We start from the raw sequence: 17,301 nt of genomic DNA on the forward strand, positions 1-17,301 counted from the left end.
TCGGATTCTGACTCGCTTTCTGGGATAAGCGCCAAAGATAATATTTTACTGGTTCTAGACGGAAAATACGCCATCTGAAAAAATTTCTAGTTGTGTACCATCTCACAAAAACTATGATATAAATTGACAAAGTTAATCGTAATTTACATTCTTACCTTATTGGAGGATCGGGCAATGTTAATTACAATTTACGCACTTCTTTCATATTCAAAATCAATTAGAAAATAACAAAATCACTTCAATTGAAGTATCACTGACGAACATATATACCTTAGAGAATGTTTCGAATGAATTTCAGAGTTTTTCCGACAGCAAAACTGAATTAATTCTTCACAAGGTCATAGGCCAACCTATGAAAACCACAAAATGATTGGGTGACATGGCGGACGGTTCATGTAAATGAATATAAATTCATCTAGTCAGTAGTAGATGGCAGCAGATGTTCAAAAATTATCAACTGATGTGTATTCAAGTTAACATTATCAAGTTCAATGGTGATTTTGTAGAAAATTTCCTTATTTTGATTTATGAAATCCATGTTAACTACAGTTAACAGAATCAAGAAGAGGGTTAAACAGGCGCAGATGACGAATTAACGCTTCAGCACTCCTCTATTAAGCGCATTAGAAACGTCGCATTTGATTTGTAGTCCTGTTCGATTGAAGATCGTGTATAGTCGATTGAAGATCGACGTGGCGCACGTCTATACGGATCCTAGTTATAGTATAGTCGAATTGTATTTTCGATTTGAGCTAGCTCATTTAACTTTATTGTTGAAAAGCTGCGTTCTCGATTTGAGTCAGTTTATGTTAGTTTCATTGTTGGAAAATTGTTAATTAATCTTTTAGTGAAGTAGTCAGTTAGACTTGTTTTCTATCTTGCAGGTGAGAGGTTTAGTTGAATAATTATTATTATAATCAGCAGTTGTAAACAATTTATAGAATGTTTTTTCATCAACATTACAATTGGTTGCTTGAGAATTGTTTCTAAGCGCTTAAAATCTTTTTATCAACAGTAAAACACGGGTACTTTTTATCGAGTATATTCCTTTTTGTAACTGACACAACTAGTTTGGTTTATTATGAATACAATTCATAAAATAGTAGTAATATTAATATTCACTACTGTCATCAGAACGATAAATTCTACTTATAAAATATACGTAACGAAAATTGAAACACTTGCCATCTGTTGAGTGGTAGTTGAAGTTCTTTGATCCGGTCAATGTTTTCTCTACTTTCTATTATAGAAAACTTTTATTGGATCAGAGTTTGCGTAGAAACTTCAATATAGAACTATTCAAATAAAACATAATCAAAAGAAAAAAATTGAAGCGATAAAAATCACTTCAATCCATTGCACAACATCAAAAAAGTTGACGTTCAATTGATAAATGAAAATATAACATGATTATTTCTCTGCCATCTATTATTTAGTAGTGAATAGAAAGTATAATTCTCTTCAAGATAATCATTGTTTAACGAAAAAACCTAATAGATGTCACTAAAATGAATATTCTCTAATTAATTTTTATTAATTTTCTGTTAGATGAGCTCTGAATACAATTTATAATTAAACATAACTATAGAGCAAAGAGCACAGCAGATGTAAATTGACCTTTTGTATCTGATTGTGGAAAGACTAATAAAGATGAAATTTGAGACATTTTCAGGGTTTTCAAAAATTTTTTTGTGAAAAATGAATAACTGTTAGTCTTTGAGTTTTGATATACTAGTACTCTTGTGTAATAATAAACTTTCAGGAAGTGAGGCGTTGTGCAGATATTTCGAAATTAACCGCACCCAATTTGAAATTATAGTCAAGATCAAGTTCGCGTAAAAATGAAGGTCAGTAGAACCATTACTGTCGGGGAGTCGTATTGATTCAGTTCATTTAGTTGTTTCATTAATGAACTCCACACTGTCCACTGCTCAATTTTATTGAAACAGTTTTTACTACTCATCTGGGATGTAAATAGATGAAATGTTGAGCAAATTTGGTTTGAAACTCTCATTTTCCATCTTCTATGGTATTTTTGAATATGAAAGTAGTGCAAATAAAAGGAAAAATTGAATCTGCTTGGTGAAAAATAAATCTAAAAATAGGAAATCAAACCATAATGAATAGAAAATGTTGAAACAGATTATTGAGGAGATTTGATTAATGGAATGGTTTTTTGATTTACTTTTTGTATATATCGAGAAAACAAATATTCGACGACTCATCTTCAATCACAGTAATCCCCCACATTTTCATTAACAAGGATGCTTTTGATTTGAAAGCTGAAGTGAAGCCAAAAGTACAAAATTTAACATTGAAGGAAAGGACGTTCTACGTTGAAAATGTCATTTGAAAATGGTACAAAATCAAAGAGAGAAGTTATTCTGGACCTTCTGAAATTGGGAAATGTTAAAACTTTGTATAGTTCAAACGGAAATCGAAAACACACATACTTTCGGTGAAGGATTTTTGTAAATTTGGCGCTCTCCTGTTTGGCGAAGGAGCCGGGAAACGACAAACCAATTTATTAAATATTATTCTTTTCAAAATGGTTTACACTTTCGCGGCTGAGGTTTTGAGTGTCACTGTTTTTCGAGTTCGAAAGCCCTGGATTTTTGGAATTTCTTCCTTCTTATTTTTCTTATCAATTACCAAATTCCCTTTTAGAAAAATTGAAAAATAACTTACAAGATTTCACCTATTTCATCATTCATTTGCTTCCTCAGACGTGTATGAACACGAGCCTTTGTAAGAATAGATGTCATCGCCTTCACTCACCTGAATAATATTTGTAATACACTGTTTGGTGCAGTAAAGAATATAACTGGAGATTTTCTCATTACCAAACCGTTATTTTAACACCTCGACACGTGTTTCGATCACCAATAGATCATCTTCAAGAGGAAGATCAAACTGCTTCGAGGTGTCAAAAATAACGATTTGGTTTTGGGATAAACCTCCAGTAATATTCTTCACATACCACTGTTTATCTTACTTACAGACACCTCTATACTATAAATCCACACCACAGAGAGAGTAGTTATATTTTATTGAACATGTATTTAACACCACTAGAATCTCATACAGGATCAAACCAATACTCAATTCTTCCTGTGATTCAGAAAATATTATCTAATAATTATTGAACATATTCTGAAAAAAATGCCTATCTGAAGTGGTACAAGTGTGAATTATACCTTGAGAAAAGTTAACATGCATAACATGCTTTGTAAAATAACCAATATATTCGTATCTCGAAGATAACAGACGGAAAAGACCGAAAGGTTTAAAACATATCATTGTGTGAGGTGCAAAATGTATTTTGATCAACTCTATGGAGATGGCTTGTTCACGTTCATTACATTTATCATACTTACTTACTGAACCGTCAAAATTGTCATCTCTTTCGATACGTATCAGAAAAAAAGCAGACAGTTGTATATGGAGACGATGAAAAGTCATGGTTTTCAAATGAAGCGGCATAAGGGCTTTGACAGTGAGTGGAATGAGGGTTTCTGGCCAAACTTCGATGCTATAGCTTGTCGGATCATCAATTGAATACTTTTACTTTTGATGAAATTGGTGACACGTGTAAATCATTGTATTCGTGCCACGTGCCAGTATAAGGATGTCTGTAGAATGCTGTATAATGCCCGCTGTAAGTAGACCCACTGTGATTCGAAAGTGCATATAGATTATAACGACAAGAAGTCACATTGCTGCATAATTGTTCATATCTAATCCATCTAGAGGAAATTCGATGGCAACATTTAAGTTGCCCCTAAATCTTTCTGTTAGAGAAAATCTTTTAAAATGAATGACTAAAATACGGAGAAACTTATGGATCGATAGAGACTTTGTGCATTTTCTTCTTTCCTTGCAACTTGAAGACGTCGGTTTTCCATGTCCATCCAAAGATGGACATGGAAGAAATCCAAGCACTGTGATAAACTCAATTGGCCAATTCTTTGTGGTATGGGGAGTGACAAATCCCAGAAAGGATCGAAGGTTACAGAATGTCCACAATGTGTGCACTTCATCGTGGATTTTAATTGAGCAACGAAATTATCTACCATCTTAGAGTTATACAGGACTTTCAAATTTGATCGTTTTAGTGCAAGAGAGTTCAAGATTATCAGCATGCATAAAAGTTCATGTTTGGTAAAAAAATATCGAAATTAATTTATATCTTCTAAACGGTAATAGATAGATATATGGAAATAGTATATGAATTTGTTGACAAAGTGATAGTGAATCATAATATGATATTATATACGGGGTATAGCCGCTACTTTATAGTAGAAGCGACAACGCCGCTATATTTTAGGCGTGTGGGTCATATTGACTTATGCATACTTTGGAATTTTCACGTTGATCCGTTGAATAGTTTGCTAGAAATGGTTAATTAACGCTCATCATGAAAAGCCAAAAAAAAATCAGCCAAACCTCGTCATAGTCAATCTCAAAATAGGTTTGAAATCAGTCTTGCCATAATTTGACGGGTTGACGGATATAGTAAGTGAAGATGACCTTGAGGCAATGTTGAGAGATGGTGATTCCGGTGAAGGTCAAAACGTAATTGTGGACAGAGCGGATGATGCCGAAACCCCGTTCCAAACTGGAACAACAATCTGACGATATTCAACCAAAAAATCAGCAACCTACTATGGACATAATAAATTGAAACCCTCTAGCAAACGATCAACAGCCTTATGCCAATATAACCTAACATGGAAATAATGTTACGGTTGAAACTCCTCAACAGTGTAGCAGTTTTTTGACAATAATAGTTGCCTAACTTTTCTCCTGAAAATATGGATATTTCCTGAAACTTTGATTTCGTCGGGAAGTTAGTTATACAGTTTGCATCCCTGATAGCCAAAACTTTTTTGGTAGAGAGCAGTTCGATTTTGACTGGGTAGAAGTAAGTGGCCGTTTCGTGTCAAATGGGCTGCCAATTCGTTTTTATTGCGGTATACATATGTACATGCCTCAAGTATGTATATTCCTGCAACTGTAAATATTATTATTCTGAAATGCTCCACTACAGGACTCCCTAAATCCTAACTCAGCAATGATCTTCACTGCATACTTCTGTATCCACTCGATCCACAGAGGAGCTTGTGCCCCAGTTCAGTATTCCATACCTGAGGAGAGAATTAAAATTCGCATAATGAAGCGTAAGTAGAATCTCATGACTGCAGTGAGTGGAGAGATACCTGAGAAAATAACAGGAATTTCTGAGCTTTTTACACAAATTGTCTACTTGCGGCTTCCATTGCAAGTTGTTATCAAAGGTAACTCCTAACAATTTAGTTGTTGTGGGATCCAATTGTAATTCGTTATTCTGGTATAGACTCACCTCATGGTGTTGTCGTCGTACCATGAATTGCAACATACTAGTTATTGTTTTATTCATTATCAAGTTGTTTTCTTCATACCAAGTGATAACTCTACTGAAAGTGCTCTCAGCTATATTTATAACAGTGTTTAGGTCATCTTCAATAACCAGTATATTCGTGTCATCAGCGTAACATATACAGTGAGTGGCAGAATTTCCATTTAGATACACTAATAGATCGTTTTCAAGTACTAAATACAGAAAAGGCCCCAAAATGGATCCCTGAGGCACACCGTTAGCAACTTATATTCCCCCCCAATTTTCACTATTTGTCTCCTATTTTTAAGATAGGAGGTCAATAAATTGAGCGGATTAGGCCCGTACATTTTGCTGGATTATGAAATGAAATTTCATCACATCTGCTATATATTTCCATGCTCCTACACCTTTGTTTCTTTCACTTCCTTCAATTTCTCAGAGTAGCGTTCAATGAAAGTGCAATGTAACGTATGGCCTTGGTTGGAGTTAGTTGCTCCGGTTAAACTGGTATTTTGCATTGTATTATCGCGGAGAGTCGAGCGAAATAGATTTGTTCCGGAATTTAATGTTTTTCCTATCGGTGGGTGGGGTCCGATACGAAGAAGTCAAGGCTATGCCTAAGAGTCACGTTACAACAAAAATGAGCTAAAATTATATTTAGTATAAATCATATTCATGCAATAAGCAATAGATTGTTTTTTGAGATTGACAGACATTGTCCAAATATACACATATGAGCAGAATATGAATTTGTAGAAAAAAACTTTTGGGCTTTCACTTATTCATCTCTATATAAAAAATTGTGGGAACTACCAAGAGAAAGAAGAAAACAATCAAGTTCAACTCTTCAGAATGGGAACTACTTTCATATGAGAATTGAATTGTACGAACTCGAAATCATAAAATTATTGTTAACATTGTCAATACGAAAATATTGTTAGGTATGGTTTTTTAACATTTCTGAGATATTTATTTACTTTACTTCATTCCATTTTTTTTCAAATCAAATTGAGAAGTTTATTTTCTGGTATACAAATTATGAAATTATGAAACAAAAATAACAATAATTAATTGGACGACCTGATTGATTCTAGTGTCGCATTTGCTGTTTCAGCTGCAGAAAAACCCGGAAAAATCTGCAGCACCACATCATCTGCCAATGTCCTCTCTTTCATAGAATAAAATGTAGTGGGTCTCCAGAGACTACAATAAATTCAAGATATCGCCAGAATATTTAGTGATACTTCTATCGTCAACTTAAGTTCTATTTCAGATTATTCAACAATAATCTGTGAACGGATTCGTTATCAGTCATATTAAGAAACGCTAGTTAAAGTTCCAGGAAGTCACATACGTTTCTGCTACCTCTTGAACATGTACTACAGAGTAAACTAGTGAGGATCTTTCCAGCAGAAGATCTACAAACACAAGACGAGATAGACTGTACGGAATCATTCAATCCAGAGTGGTCAGGACTATTGATTCTGCTATTTTTTTGCTCACGAAGGGTATTCAACAAGGACCCCAAGAATTGTTGTCCTAACGAGTATCTAGTGGTCTTCAAAGACTCCAGGAAATCGATTGGTGGAAAAGATGATACATTCTTACGAAACTGCAACTGTATGAACGATTGTTTGAGTTTGGTAATTCAGTAGGAAACATTTTTGTTCTCGTTCATCGTTAAAACCTCGTTCTTGAAATTCTTCGTCATGAACAACACTTATGAAATGCTATTCATGTAGCAAGTGTTTTCTAAATTATCTAATCCAATTTTTTTCGCAAGATTTTCAGGACAATTGTCTGCTGATTCGTAAGGAGGAACATGTTCCACAGAATCTGCATAAGAACCATTTCTCAAGCTGCAGTCGATCTTTCCAAGTGATTCTTCCATGAAACTCTACCACTGAGAGGGAACCGAAACCACGAGAATTGCAGCTCATATTTAGGGGGCAAGAATGTCAAATGCAGTTGATCATTACCATAGCAACGGAATAACTATTGACAGAAAAATTTGACACGAAATTAGTTGACATTTTTACTTTTGAAAGTTTGCATGGTTTTTCTTTCCAATTAGTGCAATTAACTATGGAGATGAGCAGCGATAGTGAGTTAAAAAATGTCCCTTACGAAATTTCCAATGCAGCAGCTGCTGCTACATTTCCATTATTGCATTGTTTTTAGTCTCATTTGTAGTTTCTTTTATTATTATCAGCGAAAAATATGCTGAAATTTTGTTGTGATGCTACGAATAAACGTATTTTTTATTACTATTATTATACTTTGTGGCAATGAACTTACAGAATAGTTGTTTCAATCAATCATCATTAATAATATTTCAGTGGTAAAACGAAATTAGTTACTCGTTGATATAATCCTTTCATTTCGAAAAATTATGATGAAAAAATAAACCTTTAACCAGATTCAATTTTTATTCAATCAGTCTACTATCACAAACTAGTATCCTCACTCAATATCCTATTAATAAATATTACAAGCACGAAATATCCTCAACATATAAGAAAAGTTGATTTGTAATATTTACATATAATTGAATTTTTTTAACAGAGGTTGAAAAATGTATCACTTCAGATTGAAATAACTGTTAGAGTTTTCAAAAAAATTCTCCATCAGCTCCAAAGTAGTACCTACATCTTGTTTGCGAGCTGACAAATATTCATTAGTCTCTTTTTCAATAATCGTAAATGGCTTCTCCTACTCTCTAAGCACTCTTGAAACTGAACTGGAAACCATCTGGAGACCTATTCAAATTCAGCTTTCCAGGTGGATAGAACCTATGAGGTGCTGGGGTGGTGCTTTGGTACTGGGGCTGAGGCCGGTACTGAGGCTGAGGCTGATATTGAGGCTGTGGCTGGTATTGAGGCTGGGGCTGTGGCTGGTACTGAGGCTGTGGCTGTGGCTGGTACTGAGGCTGTGGCTGGTACTGAGGCTGTGGGCGAGGCTGAGAGTACTCAGGAGGGTTGTACTGAGGCAGTGGGGTATAGTTAGGTCTAGGCGCCACTGGTAAGGTGGTGGGGATAGGCTGTGGGATCCCATCTCCAGTAGCCATGAATCCGTGTTTACCAGCTGTGTAACTGATAGTATGTCTTTGGCCGTTGGGATCGACGTAAGAGTAGGAACCTTTTCGAGTGCCGTCCGGGGAACTTTCTTCTTTGAAGTTCACTCCATCTTCTTGCTGGTATTGGGCCCCAAATCTGCCGTCGGCTTGAAGGTAGCGGTCTTCAGCTAGGATGGCAGCTGTTCTTGGGTCGCCATGGTAGCCCTGCCCGAAAGCTGCTGCTACTAAAGCTAGTGCTGTGACCTGGAATACGAAATTCAAGTTCAGTTTCGATTTGAGAAATTAAGTACCGAGAGAACCAAGAACCAATGCTCTACTGATATAAAATAAATATAGTTTTAAAAACTAAAAAACACGCTTTTAAAGAACATCGAACTAAAAAGTTAATTTTTTTTAAATAAGCTTGAAACAATAACGAAAGAATAATACAAGTACTATTGTGAAGAAAGCGACAGACGCTTGATATACAAAAAAAATGGCACAAAGCGCCATATTACAATAATACTAGAATTTTTCGTTCGTTATTGTTTTAAGCTTATTTAAAAAAAATTAACTTTCGAATTCCATGTTCTTTAAAAGCGTGTTTTTTATTTTTCAAACTATATTTTTTCATTTTTTAGTTTCGTATGCTATAAAAGCGTGTTTTTTAGTCTTTTTGAACTATATTTATTTTATGTGAACTTTGGGAACAATCAGCCGTATATTGATTAGAAAAATGACCATTGATATTTTACGTACAGCGCCATCTGCCACGAAAATGTCAAGCAATAATGTCCATAATTCTGTCAAATACAGATCCTGAGCATTCAAATGGGAATAAATATGAAAAGAAAAGGAGAGTTTCAAACAATCGAACTGACAACATACAAACGTGCATACATACAAGTGAATCTAATAAAAGCGTGTTAAAAAAAATTAAACGTTGTCTAACATCTAACGATGTTCTTACTTGACAAAGTTTGTGAATATCAAATCGTTAGGTGTAGCTTGTGAAATTACTATGGATCTTCATCAAGTAACGGCCAAGTCGATCAGAAAAAATTTCGACTATCCTTTCAAGTCTTTTAACAAACTTAAAATTAATTTGAAACAATTCAGTAGAGATGATTTTTATTGTTGTGGTCATGATAAGCAAATTGAAAGTTCACGATTCGAATATCATCCATAAAGGAGAAAAAAAAAGAAGGGATAAGAAATTGAGTGTCAATAAGACAAATCAATGATTATAGTAGAATATAATATAAATAAGGACTCAATGGAAAAACAGAGCAAGAGAAAAGCTATGAATAAAAGAGCCGGAATCTTTCTCGGCCTGAAATACAAAGGAGTTTCTTCAGAAATGCTTCTCGTTTTAAACTAGATATTCGAATCATAATTATACTTTTTGTGAACTTCTCAAATATCCTTATTTAAATCTAAAGAAATTAACTTTAAATTTTCAAGCCAGTCTTGGATATACCTACACAGTAGGTTGAATGTACTGACGCCTATCAGAAAACAACTACTCCCCTGGCTAATACCACGAACGGCGTTGGACAGGCGTAAGTGCAGAAATCTTCACAGAAACTTTTCCCGTATATGCAATTGGCAATACAACTGAAAGATTCGACCCTCAATTTTGGAACGGGCACACTTGCAGACCGGTTTCGGGCTCCTTAGCGACTCGTCAGTGCAAGATAGTGACCATCATCGACCTAAAGTCCAGGATATTCTATAATTGAAAATCGAAATTCTTTCAGAGTATTTCATTCCTCGCCCTAAGTTGCAGCGGAGAATAAAAATATCAGTTCATCTAGAATCTAATAAGAAATATTCTTATTTATTTTTCTTTAACCGTATGAATGACCGTTTTGTAGTACTGTTTGTATTCTGTTAATCCAAATTCATGGTTAGATAATTAGAGCTTTGCAGCGGAATATCAAAATATTATGTTTAGTTGAAAAAAAAATGGGAAAATCGAAAACTCTACAACACATATTTCAATTTGATTACGGGATGAGATTATAGAACCTTGGTGAATATTAGTAGAATAGAAGTTACAATGAATGCAACAGTGACCATAATTTTTTGACAAAACCATAATAACTTCTATGAAAAAAAGAGAATAGAAACTTGTAACGTTTTTACCACTTTTATTTATAACTAACGTTACTGCAGTTCCGTCCTATGAGAACATTTTCAAAATTATACATACATATACAAAAATTTTTGATTTCCTACTATCTAATAACGGCTAAATCCATCAAAATAACCGCTTTATTCCACAAATCTATAAAAAAAATGGTGTTTTCACTGCCTTAAAAAATTTCTTAAATTTCTTCGTAGGCCACAAGTTTGAATTTTGATTAAAAAGTAATAAAAGCTGAAGTAGCATTGATGCCCAATCACATTAGGAACAAAAATGGAATTTCTGAAGCGAAGATAACACAGGAAACAAAGAAATCTCAAAATGATGAATTGGGAGTGGAGGTGAAAAAAATCCATTATTGGAAAATCTATAATGTGTCTGTAGCAGAGTCAAACAATGATAAAACAGAAAGAAAACTCCAGAAGGAATCCAATGAAGGACACCTTTTTTTTTGATAAAATTAATGTTGTCCATTGTTATTTATTCTTAATAACTGTAACTTTTTGAATAGATTTCGAAAAAGTTCAAATGAAGTTGAGAAATTGCCGATGGTGATTTCGATATCAATTATATTTTAATGAGATTAGTTTCGGAAAATTCTAAACTCAGGAGGTATTTATTTCTATATTGTAGTTGTTTTATACAATAGAATACAATGAGGAATTTCCAATGATCATAATGAAAGAACAATGAAATATTTCTCATTTATTCGTTTTAACACAATAAATTTTTTCAATTTTTTGCTATTGGAAGTTGCAAACAATTCTAAAAACTATGAATATTTATTTTCTTCGAGGGGAGAGAGAAATGTCCTATTTTCAAATCAGAGATGTGACAAACATTAGAATGCCTATTGAATTAAAAAAATACAAAGACAAACGGTCGAAATGAAAGTAAAAGTGGAAAACAGGGTCTTGAAGTGAAAAAATTAAAATTTGTTAGTAACATTGTGTAATAAGGACAAATTTCGAGAGACTTCGAAATGAGGACAAGAAGAAAATTGTCTTATTTATTCTTTTTTTCATTCAACAAAATTTTTATTGACTATCATCAAATATTTCGATTAACTTATGAGCTGTTTTTTTACGTTGAAATCATTTTTCTTCCATAGAAAATGATTATTTGTGAAAAAGCCTGAAAACTATATAATTTATTGAGAAAAATGCCCCATTTTCGTAATAAATATGTGTTGGAAAAAGTAGAATGCAATCAAGGATATTCAAAAATGATATTGAGGGGCTGAAATTCTTTAATATCAAAATCTCATTCACCCAATCAATACAGTATGCATATGATGGTCAACAGAACCGAAAAAGAAAGTTTCAGAGACAAAAGCAATCCAAAGATGATAGTAGAAATGGGGAAAGGAGGAGTTGAAGAGCAAAAATTAGAATTTATCATTAATTTGGTGGAACGATTAAAAAAAAAAAGGCAAATTTGAAGGGACAAGAAAACAATTTCCCCATTCACTGCTTTTTCCATTCAATTAGATTTGTATCAATTATTATCAATTTCAATCCACTTGTGAGCTAGATATTTTTCGAAAAATTTGGGAAAAGTCACAGTGAATTCATACGTTATGTTGAGATCAATTTTTTGTTATTGAAAGGGATTAGTTGTGAAAAATTCTGAAAACTATAACTATCAATTTTCTTCGAGAGGAGAGAAGAATGCCCTGTTTTCGAATCAGAGATGTGTCAAAGAGTAGAACGCAACCAGGGATTTCGAAAAACCATATTGAAGGGCTGAAATTCTTTATCCAAAAACCATATTGAAGGGCTGAAATTCTTCAATATCAAAATCACATTCAACCAATCGGAAATCTATGCATGTGATGTTCGTCAGAACCGAAAGAAAGCTCCAAAAACAGAGGAAATACAAAGAAAAAGAGGTTAAATGATAGACGAAGAAGTGAAAAATTAAACTCTATCAGTAACATGGTAAAATGTTGAAGAAAAAGAAGGACTAATTAGAAGAGACTTCGAAATGAGGACAAGAAAAAAATTCTCTCATTCATTCTTTTTTTTATTCAACAATTCAACAATCTATTTTGATTTTTTGGAATCAATGAAGTCGCCCCGGAGCGCCAATTAATTTTTCTGGTTATTTTTATTTTTAATTCACTTGTGAGCCAGATATTCTTCCAAAAGTTTGCAGAAAGTCACAGTGAACTGATTTGTTTATGTTAAGATTAATTTTCTGTCATTTAAAGTGGTTCTTTGTAAAAAATTCTGGAAACTATTCGTTTCATGAAGAAAAATGCTCTTTTTCCTTACTGAGGATGATTGAATAGAACTGGCCGATACTTGATGAAAATCCATATTTAAAAAACTAATAAATAAAGTTTATTCTATGATTTTCACTATAAGGGTTTTATAAAAACCGCTGCGGTTTTTGTAAAAGCCTTATAGTGAAAATAATAGAATAAACTCTATTTATTAGTTTTTTTTTTACTGAGGATGTGTTAAAAAGTTGAAGAGTTGAAATACATCGAGATCGAACGAAGTCCGGTAGCTTCTATATTTTTATCCACACTGTACATCAAAGAAAAGTCGACAAGTTGCAGAATCAAGGACGTGGACACAAAGAAACCCGACGTAACTAAAGGTCATCCGCATCAAAAGCGGAAGCGATCCTTTCACCGCCGGGTTTGGTCACGGAAGCCCCCCGAAATCTTCCAAATCAGGTACACCAAACAATTTCGAATCAAGATGACAATTATTTTTTGATACTCACTAATCTCAACATGGCGGACAACGGCGGTGACTGCTTCTAAAGAGGCAAGTCTACTATTACTACTGCCCCCCGCAGCTCTCATTTTAGTTTTATACTGAGGCACAACCTTGGCTGGTACGACCCTGGAACACTCCCTAGAGTATGTGCTGTACTCTCTTTTGGCGAATCGGAACAGGTGATGATGCTGATGTATTTATTTTCTGGTGGGATTGTTTTCCTTTTAATGATGTCGCAGAAAAATTCAACGTTCCGAAATTCTTTTGAGGAAATACTGTAAAAATAAGTGTGAATCATGATGCAACTGAAGATTTGAGTGAGGGTGGCAATATTTCCTAAATTGTATTCAAAATCCATTCATGATCTTATTGTTATTCTCTTACAGAGTGAAAAATCTAATGGAAAAGTGATGATATTGTTTGGGAAAGAAAGTTTTTGGCTTTCTACTACTCCATCTGATACAAAAAAAAGGGATGAGAGAATCTTCCAAAGAAAGGAAGAAAGTAATCAATTTGAAACTCTATACATGAATGTGTAGATCATGCAAAGAAGTAACTTTCAGACACAAACTGAAAGAAAGTCCTCCGGAAACAGCTACTTCCATATAAACATTGAATTACACGAAAGAAAATAATTCTTTCGAAACAAATACTTCTATATGAACACTGAATTATACAGAAGATACTTTTCTCTACTCAGTTTGTATTTCAAACATTTGTTGTGGAATAAGAATCAGATATCATTCACATGAGTTTTACTTTGAATGAATGGTAATAAATTGTACTCACATGGAACACTGTCACCCTCACTGGTATACACCGATGTTTCGCCTTAAGACACTTGCCCTAAGGCTCTTCAGTACCAAATTGGATAACATAATAGAAAATACACACATGATCTACACATTCATGTATAGAGTTTCAAATTGATTGCTTTCTTCCTTTCTTTGGAAGATTCTCTCATCCCTTTCTTTTTGTATCAGATGGAGTAGTAGAAAGCCAAAAACTTTCTTTCCCAAAAAATTAATCACTCCTAAAAATATAACCCCTTCAATTCAAATGATGATATTGATTATTTAATAATTTCGATTCTAAATTTCATTCATTTGCAACTCCTTCTCGTCTCTTCCAAACTAATATTAAGAAGGGAAAATATTTGTATTATCGTGTTTGTTTGTTACGAATGAACTCAAATATTACTTGATATTTTCCCCAATTTTTTTCATGTATCGAAAGCTACATTTTCAGCGAGAAACATGGGCTGTATTATTTTCCAAACAAATTATAGGTCCCAATAAAAATTACAAAAAAAATGTCTACAAAATGATTACAGATGAGTCAAAATAATTACTTTTTATTCAAACGAGTTGTGGTGACCTTTCATCAGTTCGGACTTCCATTGTCTAATATAATATAAATTGATTTGAAAACCCTGAAAAAACAATTGAAAAATTAATAAGATTAACCGAAAATAACAATTTTATCAAACGAAAAACTGAAATTACAAAGAAATAACATACAAGTAACAACCAAACAAATAAAAATTGAAATATTAATGAAAGCTGAAAAATAAAAATTAAAAATTTTTATTAACAAAAATGAAAAATGAAAATTAAAAGATTTCAAACTAAGTTATGTCATGACGTTTCGATTGTTAGTATCCACAAACGTCTTCGGGTGATAACTGGACTTATTCCTCCGAAATCTGACTATTTATAGGTCATTCGAGTGCTTTCACCTAATCCCTCTTCACTTTTTCCGCTTCATTGGTTTTTAGTGGGAGATGACCGTTTGGCGGGATTTGGTCGTTTTTCGCTTGATTAGAGGTTTCCATATGTTATGTATCTCTACGCTAGCTTGACTAAATGCGTTGTTGGACAAAATATACGCCGCTTCTTTGAGTTTTCTACAAAACCAGTGTTCCTCTTTGTGGATGATTTCAGCTTGAGCCCACTTGATGTTATGTTGATGAATCCAAACATGCTCTGCTATTCCGGATTTGCTGGTTTCTTCTCGCTATGTGTGCTTCTTGTCCGCGTTTGGTGGCCTGGTTTTTGTAAGACTGCTACGGATAGTGTTCCTAGATCTGAAGCAGGTCCTGATGTTGTACTTGGACCCAATCCTTCTTATCCTTTCCGATACTCCTCTGATGTAGGGAAGTACAAATACTGGTTGTGGCGGCTTCTCTTCCTTTTGGAGTTCTTGCTGTCTTCTAGCTAAGGCCTGTTCTACCATCACTCTGGAGTAACCATTCCGTTGTAGGTCATTACAAAAACCAGGCCACCAAACGCGGACTGCGATTCCAAGAATTGCATTTACTGGGTACCCTACGAGTGCGGAGAAACATACATCGGTGAAACTAAGAGGCCATTGAAAGTTCGCATTGCTGAGTACAAGAAACACACACAGCGAGGAGAAACCAGCAAATCCGGAATAGCAGTGCATGTTTGGACTCATCAACATAACATCAAGTGGGCTCAAGCTGAAATCATCCACAAAGAGGAACACTGGTTTAGGAGAAAAATTCAAAGAAGCCTCGTATATTTTGTCCAACAACACATTTAGTCAAGCTAGCATAGAGATACGTAACATATGGAAACCTCTAATCAAGCGAAAAACGACCAAATCCCGCCAACACCAACATTTTTAATAAAATCAAGAAATAATTCCATAATTGGTGCCCCCGATTTTTTTTCCAAAATGGTCAAGATGTTCTTGCAGAATTTGAATAAACAGCAGCTGACGGCACTTTAATCAAGAAACGGGAGGAACTTTAGCTGACCTGAAACTTAAACTAGAATGCTCATAGTTTTAATTTCACTGATCTCCTTAAGGAAATTAAACAGGAAAAAATTAACCGGTGATGCAAACTCAATACGTGAACTTAAAAAAGAACAGAAATGTCCACCCCAATCTACCACTTGGTATGAGGCTGGACATAGCAGATCACCTCGTGATCACCATCAGGAATGTTCCTGCAGTGTTGTTTTTTACAAAGATGAATGACATAAATGAGAAATACTCTGAATATTTCAAAGATAACAAGTCTCTTTGAGAGTTTGCACTCACTTCTTCACCATCAAAGCGGTCTTCTTCCTCAAATTTATTCATTCACTAAGTAAAAGATAACGAGGAAATCCTATATATCCACCTTGAAATAGGGATTTTAATTTCTTTTAAAATTAATTACGGAAGCGGCGTGAACAGGATTCAATGACATCATCGTTTTTGGATGATGTGACTCACCTTGCTACATTTTTTCTGAATATAGATCATTTGATTTCATCGTCATGGAACTAGTTTCATACTTGATTATCAATTCAAATTTTATGAATTCCTTCGTGAACTTACTGTTTCTGGTTTCTCTTGAAGAATTGAAAAGAACGAAAGTTGCAATTACAGAAATTATCATTTATATCAGACTATTATAACAATATTTATTATAAATAATTACTTTGCAAGCGGCCCGCACACTGCTTATACAACATGTAATACAAACGAGTTTTTAATTTGTTGCCTACTAGTGAGTATTTGATGAATTTAATAGTTTCTAATACAGAAGAATTCTTTATGCGAGTTCATGAGAATATTTATTAGTGGTATATTGCAATAAGAGATGGAAATACTTGTTCATTCATCAATCTCCAGCTACTTACTTGAGTAATATACGAACCAGTCAAACTTTTAGCTACCTTCCATTGAATAAAATTTTATTTTTGGTCGCTGGAATTGCAAATGCTGTTTCTCAAAAGTTTGGAACACTCTTCCGAACCAGAAAACTATACACACCTCAGCAACTTCTGATGCTTTATAAAGCTCAGATCAGATCATCTTTGGAGTATTATTTTCATGTATGGAGTTCTGCCCCCAAACATACCCTGAAGCAGAGCCGGATTAACCCTGTATGGGTCTGTAGGCAATACAATATTCGGGCCCCTTTTCTTCACGTACTCTGACTGACTAAATCATGTGATGTATTTTTTTG

At 34.1% G+C, this 17,301-nt stretch overlaps 1 protein-coding gene and 1 long non-coding RNA gene across 2 annotated transcripts; one reads left to right on the forward strand and one right to left on the reverse strand.

Moving 5' to 3' along the window:
- The first annotated feature begins 781 nt into the window (after positions 1 to 781).
- LOC141479931 (uncharacterized) lies at positions 782 to 7,647 on the forward strand. The gene is made up of 2 exons (XR_012464071.1): positions 782 to 884; positions 7,164 to 7,647. It is a non-coding gene; the product is annotated as an uncharacterized lncRNA (long non-coding RNA).
- Positions 7,648 to 7,790: 143 nt separating this feature from the next.
- On the reverse strand, positions 7,791 to 13,468 carry LOC111511020 (uncharacterized). The gene is made up of 2 exons (XM_023167033.2): positions 13,321 to 13,468; positions 7,791 to 8,699 (listed from the first exon to the last, which is right to left on the reverse strand). Exons 1-2 carry the CDS (start codon positions 13,330 to 13,332, stop codon positions 8,100 to 8,102), a joined length of 612 nt encoding a protein of 203 aa, XP_023022801.1. The 5' UTR covers positions 13,333 to 13,468; the 3' UTR covers positions 7,791 to 8,099.
- Positions 13,469 to 17,301: the final 3,833 nt, after the last annotated feature.

This window comes from Leptinotarsa decemlineata, unplaced genomic scaffold (assembly GCF_025532065.1).
Source record: "Leptinotarsa decemlineata unplaced genomic scaffold, Ldec_3_MD MMD2_P_RNA_scaffold_5, whole genome shotgun sequence".
NCBI classification, from domain to species: Eukaryota; Metazoa; Arthropoda; class Insecta; order Coleoptera; family Chrysomelidae; genus Leptinotarsa; species Leptinotarsa decemlineata.